This window comes from Morone saxatilis, unplaced genomic scaffold (genome assembly GCF_004916995.1).
Source record: "Morone saxatilis isolate NCDOM2014 unplaced genomic scaffold, NCSU_SB_2.0 Contig5, whole genome shotgun sequence".
NCBI classification, from domain to species: domain Eukaryota; kingdom Metazoa; phylum Chordata; class Actinopteri; family Moronidae; genus Morone; species Morone saxatilis.
The window spans coordinates 24,093,790-24,102,137 of record NW_023340095.1 but is presented as its reverse complement, the minus strand read 5'-3'; the positions used below and the strand labels follow the sequence as shown (position 1 = coordinate 24,102,137).

Genomic DNA, 8,348 nt, shown 5'->3' with positions numbered 1-8,348 from the left:
GATACAATACCTGAGTTTTGGTACCGATACCAAAATAATAATCTTTTCAAAATCAGATTTTTCTACAAAACCGCTAAATGTTGTACAGTTGTACCAGAACCTGGTCAGAATCAAATAAAACTGGCAGCTTTTTCTTACGGCACTGTCGTAGCTATGATGTGCAGTGGGGGATTATCACTTACATTGTGGGTCCCCTAACAAAAAATAATGATGATAATGATCTGAGCAATTATTTTGATGAATACAGTGTTATTTATTATATAAAACCGATTAAACTCTAACAATAAGATCCAACTCGTAATAAACAGAAATTATACTTTGTGATTCCTTTGTGTTCAAATATTTGCGTTTTATTATTTTTTCTGTAGATAGAGGAATGGTAAAAAGACGAGTTATACACAAATTAAACTGAAATCCGTTCTTACATTAACACCAGACTTAAAGGATATCAGAACAGCTATGATCAGTTCTGTTAGTCTTTCAGGTCTATGACGTAGTTGAAAAAGTACCGTAAAGAGTCTCTGTCTCTGTCTCTGTCAGGCGTACCACGGCCACGCTCAGGCCCTGGAGGTGCTGCTGCAGGGGGAGACAGAGGTGGACCAGGGGGACGAGGCGGGGAGGACCGCCCTTGCCCTGGCCGCACTCCGGGGACACACTGACTGTGTTCACACCCTGCTCGGCCAGGGGGCGTCACCGCGCGCCACCGACTCCCAGCACGGACGCACCCCTGTCCACCAGGCAGGTGGGTTCAGCTTCAGTCTCACATTGTGTTTTTCTGCCCTGTCTGGCACATGTCTAGCTGCATATGGCCACAAGTATATGGACACCTGAATGAATTTTATATGCTTTCAACCACTTTCCATTAAGTGGAAACTTAATGCAATAACAGAATGATATTTGAAACAATATGCATCCAGATTTGTGTCAGCAGTTTGGGGAACGCTTTGTCCTGTAGCTGATAATCCCCCCCGCTGTGTTGGCCCTCGCTAATGCGCCAGTGGCTGAAAGGGAGCAAATCCCTGCAGCCAGGTTCAACATCTGGTGGAAAGCCTGAAACCAGAAGAGTGGAGACTGAAGAAGAATATTTACATTATTTAAAAGTGAAAGTAAAAAGCGATCTTTCAGTTTGTACCCAAACACAAATGCATTAAACTCAGCAAGCACAGTGAGATCTGCAGGGTTCAAACTTACACCAGCCCCTCAAGACTGAAGCCAAAGCACGGCACCTAACTGATATATGTGTGCAATAAAAGTCCAAGAGGCCTGCATGTTGATAGTAACCGTGTAATGTTGTTGTTCAAAAGTGCTGCACGGAATGCACACATTATTGTCCATAAAGCCTAATATAAATATTGATGTACCTTATCTCCACTGTGGACTTATTTTATGATATTTATGTGACATTAGACAGGAGACTGATGATCATTAATATTTGACTTGTTACCTTGTTACTCGGTATCAGGTGGAAATGTTCCTGTGTTCTACTAGTGGACATAGAAAGTAGAGTCATATTACTCATTTGACACAAGCTTTGACACAACATACTGAAAATAAAACAGGCTGCAGTTTGTCCGTCCCTCACTAGATTTTAGACTAACATGCTGTATGTATTTAAAACACTTTATCAGAGTCAGTGTCAGCAGTAGTTTGTACACATTTATAAAGTTTCATTAATCAGTTAAGTGGGAGGATGGATCTCTGTCAGTGTGCCAGCCTATTGGGCAAAAACAAGGAAGTGATGCATCATAATCAGTAAAGACGAGAAAGAAAGCAGGAAGAGGAAACAAAAGGTGAGTGAGAGGAGATGAGAATGGGTGTAAATTCAAGAAAGCTTGTGTTTAACTTTTCATTGAGACCATAACGATGCCATGAGCCCTTCACAAGATGGAATAAGCACAGTACCTGAAGTATCCAAAGAGCACCTGTATGTGATCAGTTAAAAGCCGGCAGTGCCTGAGGTTCAGATCAGAATCATCAACTCTTAAACCTGCAACAGGTTCAATTGAGGACTAGTTCCATATTTCTGTAACCTACTGCTCTTAGTTCACATATAGCTCCCTGCTCCTGTTGGTGTGTGAACTGTCTCTGTTCAGCACACTGCTCACTCTTTTATCATGGTGGTTCTTACTTCCTGCTGTGGTGACACTGTAATTGTCACAGTCTGACTCAATGAACTGCTGTGTCATCATACTGACTATTAATAACACTTCTGTCGCTCTCTTTCTTCCTCTCTTACTGTCACGCACTCTCTGGCTCCCTCCAGTGATGAACGGTCATACGACGTGCGTGCGCCTCCTGCTGGACGAATCGGACAGTGCAGACCTTGTGGACGCTGCTGACTCTCAGGGACAGTAAGTGATCCTCTTTTGTTTTCCTCATCTGTCCAGTCTTCTCAATGTGTCCTATTGTCTCCTCCTCTTTGTGGTGTGTGATGGATAAAAAAACTTTGATTAAGACCGTTAAATAAGGCTGTGAACGGTAATGAAAGCTGCATGTTCAGACACTGTTTTCCTCAAAAATGTTTTTAATACATTGTTAAACAATTATATATAATCTATTAAATTATACAGTGCACACTTTATTGAATGTTTATTATAATAAACAGAGGAGAAACCATGAATTCTTTCTCCAGACTCATAATGGTTATTATTTGTCTTACAACATATAAAATATTATTTCTGAATGAAACAGTGAATTGTGCCACATAATAGACATAATGTGCTTTCAAATAAAAGTTCATTATTTTAAGTTTTCATGAGCATGTCCTGATAATCTTGATGAGAATCACCCTTTCTTTCTCTCACATGTCCTCTGCCTCGTCTGCAGGACTCCTCTGATGCTGGCGGTGGCGGGGGGTCACGTGGACGCTGTCTCGCTGCTGCTGGAGAGGGAAGCCAATGTCAACGTGGCCAATAACCATGGCCTCACTGCGCTGCACCTCGGGGTGAGCATCTAGCTGTGTGAAAAGCCTCTCAGGTCTCACTGTCTATAGATTTTTCCTCTTCCTTGCCTTTATCGTATGATGGAGTATTAGGGCCAGACTGAGAGAAAAAAAGATTTAATTTTTTGGGGGAAATTACGAGAATAAAGTAGTAATATTACGAGAAAAAAGTCATAATATTACGAGAATAAAGTCATAATATTAGTCTACGAGGAATAACAGTCATAATATTAGGTCTACGAGAATAAAGTTGTAACATTACGAGAAAAAAGTCGTAAATATTCGAGAATAAAGTCCATAATATTGCGAGGATAAAGTCATTAATATTGCAGAGAATAAAGTAGGTTAATTTTTACGAGAAACTGGCCTCAGCCAGCATAAACTGTTTAACCGAACGAAATTAATCAATACGTTATCTTACCTGTTTGACGTACGGTACGACTGAGACAAAACAGCGGCTGCTGGGGCTCAGGCTGAGGCTTGCTGTTTGGTTGCTGCTGCATGTCAGATCTTTGGATAAACTCTATCGAAGTTTTTTTTTGTCATTGAAACAACTTTTTTTCTTGTATTATTTATTAACATTAGGTCTCCTAATTTATTACGATTTTTTCTCGTAACATTACGACTTTTTTCTTGTAATATTACAACTTTATTCTCGTAATTTCACAAAAAAACCCCAAAACAATTTCTCTTAGTCTGGCCCTAATACTCCGTCGTGTTATGGAGACTGGAGACCACAACAATTATAGACTTTATATCTTTGATTAAAAGATATTGTAAAATAAGTCATTAAATGATACCTCAGTAAACTCAATAAGCACTACATGATTAATTTTACCTCTGTGTATATATGATGAATAAATATGTGAATTCTATGTAAGGGTATAAAGAGTGAAATGGGGAAATGTTTGGAGGACAGTGAGTTTGAACCATGGCTGAGGCTCGTCTCTGGAGGCGTCGATCAGTGTAGCCTCGCTGTGGGGATCAACGCTGCCAATGCTAAAACCAATTAAGTGGTTTTGTTCAGTTCAGCAGTTTGACATGACAAAGCACTTTCTGCCAATTAATGTTGGGTTAATTCTGTTGTTGATTTAGGTCAGTGATTTCCTAATACTCTATAACTTAATTGCAAAATGTCGTGAAGTGGGGCTGTCAGAGGGAGAGACAGAAAGCAGGAACGAGCAAAACCTGTCACAGAAACCTCTGCAGCAGAACCTGTGCGTGTTTATGGGTGATTTAGCATCAATATGAGCCCATTAACCATGGTACAAGGAGGAAAAAAACAAATGCTCCCACATGCTAAGTGCTAGCTACAGAGCTGCTCTGGGACGCAGACAGCTGGGGCCAGATGCATGTGTGTATGCTGGTCTGAGGTCTGTGTGAGGTGACACATTCTCACCCTTGCGTTCTTCTTTATAAATCCGACTTTATGTGTGGTTCAAGATGTACGAATGTTTTTGTGTGTAAACAAGGTCTCTATTGCACATTTCTGTACTACGCCACTGCCCCTACCCACCGCCGCTTTATCATCTACTGCTGACCTCCGAGTGATGATGGGCATTCCCACCTGGCCTGTCAGAGCTATGTTGCAGAGATATAGTGGTCCAAGCAGTTGTCACTGTGACTGTTTAATTGTGCTATTTCACTATCAACACATAGTGAATGGAAGTTTAAGTCACAGATGAAACCGGTTAGAGCTTGAAGTGGCGCTGTATGGAAAGGGTCTTCAGAAGAGGTCTTAAAGGTGTTAAATTGAACTTCAGGTTTCCTGCATATACCCTGAAAATATCGTAGTACATTTCTGTCTGTCCATCATATATCATCTCAAAGCATTCATTTAGTCTTTAAATGGAGTCCATAAAGGTGACTTAATGTTCACTGTGATGGAATACTCTCCTTTATATCACACGCAAACATATGTGAATGAGCCAGTTAATGAACCATAAGAGTTCTGCTTTAAGAAGTGTTTGATAAACTCCACATTCATTCAGCTTGACTCTGATCTAAATGCCTTTATTCTGTCTCCCCAGCTGCTGTGTGGTCAGGAGGAGTGTATCCAGTGTCTTCTGGAGCAGGAAGCCTCGATCTTGCTCGGCGACTCGCGAGGTCGCACCTCGATCCACCTGGCCGCCGCCCGAGGCCACGCCTCCTGGCTGAGCGAGCTGCTGGGCATCGCCTGCTCCGAGCCGCCGTCGCTGCCCCCGCTGAGAGACCACAGCGGGTACACACCGCTGCACTGGGCCTGCTACTATGGTCAGACTCACAGTTCTTAATCATTCTTATTAATGTTATTCTAACAGTTCATAATTTTGCTAATCAAATCAAAAGTAAAATCAACGTAGACCTGACTCCAGTGAGAAACCTTTCGATGCTCTTTTCCAATACTGTGTGTGTGTTTGTGTCTGCAGGTCATGAGGGGTGTGTGGAGGTTCTGCTGGAGCAGAAGGGTTGTCGCTGTATTGATGGGAACCCATTCACCCCTCTGCACTGTGCTGTGTAAGTCTCACACACAATCATCATTATTAATGATCAATGAATCAATTGTCTTATTGATTTTCACAGAAAAATGTCCACCTTTTTGAATTAGTAGAATTTGTCTTTATACTGGTTGATACTTGATACTGGTTGCTAATGATGATGATCAATGAATTCATATTCCATTAAACTGATTCATCATTTAGTCTATAAAATGTAAAACAGATAGTGAACAGTCCCGTCACTGTCAACCAAAAGTCCAAAGATGACTGTTTTTAAATGTTCATGTAGTCCAGTGATAAAAAACAGGAAAATTAGAGAGAAAATACAAAAACATTTAATATTTTTGCTTGAGAAATTATCCATTGTCAAAGTTGTAAATTATTCCCTGTTTATGGACGATTGTTTCAGCACATTAGCACTGTGTAAGAAAATATTGATAGAAATATGAAATACTTTATATTGCGGTATATTGTTTTGCGATAGTGTATCGATTCTCAAAAAATCTATAGATTTGTGTTTAAACTGCTAGACAAGAGTGTTGAGGGCTATGATAAAGGAAAATTATTGTTATTTTTTAATTGAAATATATGACAGTACCACAATATATTGATTGGTAACTCCTGTATCAGGGTGCCACCTTCAGTACTGTTAGCTCCTGATATTAGTCAGTGACATCCTGTCGGTGTTTAAACCAACAGAGTGAACAATCACGAGCCCTGTGCATCGATGCTGCTGGAGGCCATGGGGGCAGAGATCGCTGGCTGCAAGGACGCTAAGGGCAGGTAAGACGTGTGTGTGTGTGTGTGTCTGTATGATGTCTGTTAGATGAATGCTGTTAATCTATCTTTTCTCTTTTCATTCCTTCCTCTCTGCTTCAGGACTCCTCTTCACGCCGCAGCGTTCTCGGGTCATGTCGACTGCATCCAGCTGTTGCTGTCCTACGATGCACCTATCGATGCTGCAGACCAATCAGGTCGCACTGCACTGATGATGGCGGCTGAGAAGGGCAGAGTCGGAGCCCTCGGTACAGAGATGTTTTGTTTATCTCTTTATGTTGTTTCACTGATCCAGTCTCATGTGCGTGATTTAAAATAATATATATGTTTGTGTGTGTGTGTGTGTGTGTGTGTGTGTGTGTGGCTGTGCTCCTGTCGTACTCCAGAGGTGCTGTTGACCAGTGCCAACGCCAACCTCAGTCTGACAGACAAAGATGGCAACACCGCCCTGCATATAGCTTGCAATAATGTAAGTGTCCACATGGGGGCTCCATCCTCCATCGTATGTATTGTTGGTCTTCATCCCAGTGTCTGCCCGCAGGAACCGAGAACAAATGACATCAGCACAAAACAATTCAGTCACACAAATGCAGTCATCTCTCACACACACACACTCACACACTCACACTCACACTCAGTACAAACAGCTGAAGTATTTCAGGTGGCCAACCTGTTCTGTGAGCTGCTGTCAGCACTGTTCACCTGGAGCTCAACTCAGCATGTTAAATATCTGAGCAGCTTAGATAGTGTGGCCCCGTAGATGAAAAGGTGTGCTGATGCCCTCTGGATGACAGGTGATGTCATTGTAGATAGGGTTGTGGACTGTATAATGTTTTTCTGTTTTAATCCAGTTTAAGCTTTTTAGCAGTGGCCTATTTACTCACCAGCAGTCACAACTATTCTTTTGGAGTCATGTTTGTGTCTACCTGATAAATGGAAGTCCAGTATTCACTCTACTTTTAGCTCTGTTTTTGGTCTCTATCTTGGGTTAGTATCTGGCTCTTTAGCTACTAAATGCTCCACTGTGTTACCAGCTAGTGTCTGAGTCACTGTGAGGCGAGGGGAGCAGCACATTCAGCTGATACTTCTCTGTAGGTTTATCACTACGAGCGAACCCCTTTTAACATTGTCATTTGATACATTATTATAAAATGAATGATTGTAACTGCTTTAAGTCTGATAGTTCAGGACGCAGCGCTGACACTGGGATCAGGCCTTTGCCTCTGTTTGAATAGAGCTCGCTATAAGCCGACATGTCCTCCTTACAGGGGAAGGAAGACTGTGTGTTGCTGATCCTGGAGAAGCTGTCTGACACCGCGCTCATCAATGCCACAAATGCAGCGCTGCAAACGTGAGTATCCAACACCTCGGTTGCTATTTGGATTGCCAAGACAACATTTTTAACAGTGGGGAGGTGTGTGAGTGAAAGGCAGCAGGGGAGATACGGTAGAATGAACCTTTGTCTGTCTGTCTGTCTCCACCTGTCTCTCTGTCAGTCCTCTCCACCTGGCGGCTCGGAGCGGTCTGAAGCAGGCAGTCCAGGAGCTGCTGTCCCGAGGAGCCAACGTGCAGAAGGTGGATGAGAATGGTAGGGTGAACCTGCAGCCCCCCCCCCCAGGCCCTTAGCTGCATGCCGTGGTCATTGGTTAGCAGGAATGTTTTCCAGCATGAATTCAGCTTCACTAATAAATTGACCATTCCTAAGTCCCGCCCCTTTCTGCTCTGTGCTCCAATAAGAACTGCCTCAGTCAACTTTCTCCTTTCCTGTACTTAGACATGCTAGGCTCGTCTATGTTGAACACAACCAGATTTTGAAGTTAGCTAGAGTTTTGCTAGAGAGAGAGAGACTAGCTGAGATGTGACTGTGTTGCTTTATTTTGTAACCATCTTCACAATGTGGTTGTCTTTTCAACATAGATGAGCTGTGTGTTAGGCTCGGCTACAGGAGGAAGTTCCGTGAGGTTCCAGAAGGGGAGGGGCTTATGAATGATTGTGTCAAAATGATTTTCCATGTGCGCTGCAGAAGACTCTCTTTAAAAAGGCTTCCCACTGGTCACGGAGGATGTGGAACATCATGGAGTTCCAGTCAGGGATTCATTTCTCTCAGGAGATCTAGCTTTTCTCAGTTCTCACATTGGTGGGTCGCCATCATT

At 42.5% G+C, this 8,348-nt stretch overlaps 1 protein-coding gene across 1 annotated transcript in view; it reads left to right on the top strand.

Moving 5' to 3' along the window:
• The window catches only part of ankrd44 (ankyrin repeat domain 44), a gene marked incomplete in the record, with an annotated part of 35,900 nt that overhangs the window by 23,630 nt on the left and 3,922 nt on the right, over window positions 1-8,348 (top strand). The window contains 10 exon segments of the mRNA XM_035676622.1: window positions 541-742; window positions 2,264-2,351; window positions 2,827-2,944; window positions 4,972-5,194; window positions 5,350-5,437; window positions 6,118-6,201; window positions 6,298-6,443; window positions 6,582-6,664; window positions 7,464-7,546; window positions 7,692-7,783. Coding sequence (XP_035532515.1) covers window positions 541-742; window positions 2,264-2,351; window positions 2,827-2,944; window positions 4,972-5,194; window positions 5,350-5,437; window positions 6,118-6,201; window positions 6,298-6,443; window positions 6,582-6,664; window positions 7,464-7,546; window positions 7,692-7,783 — 1,207 coding nt within the window.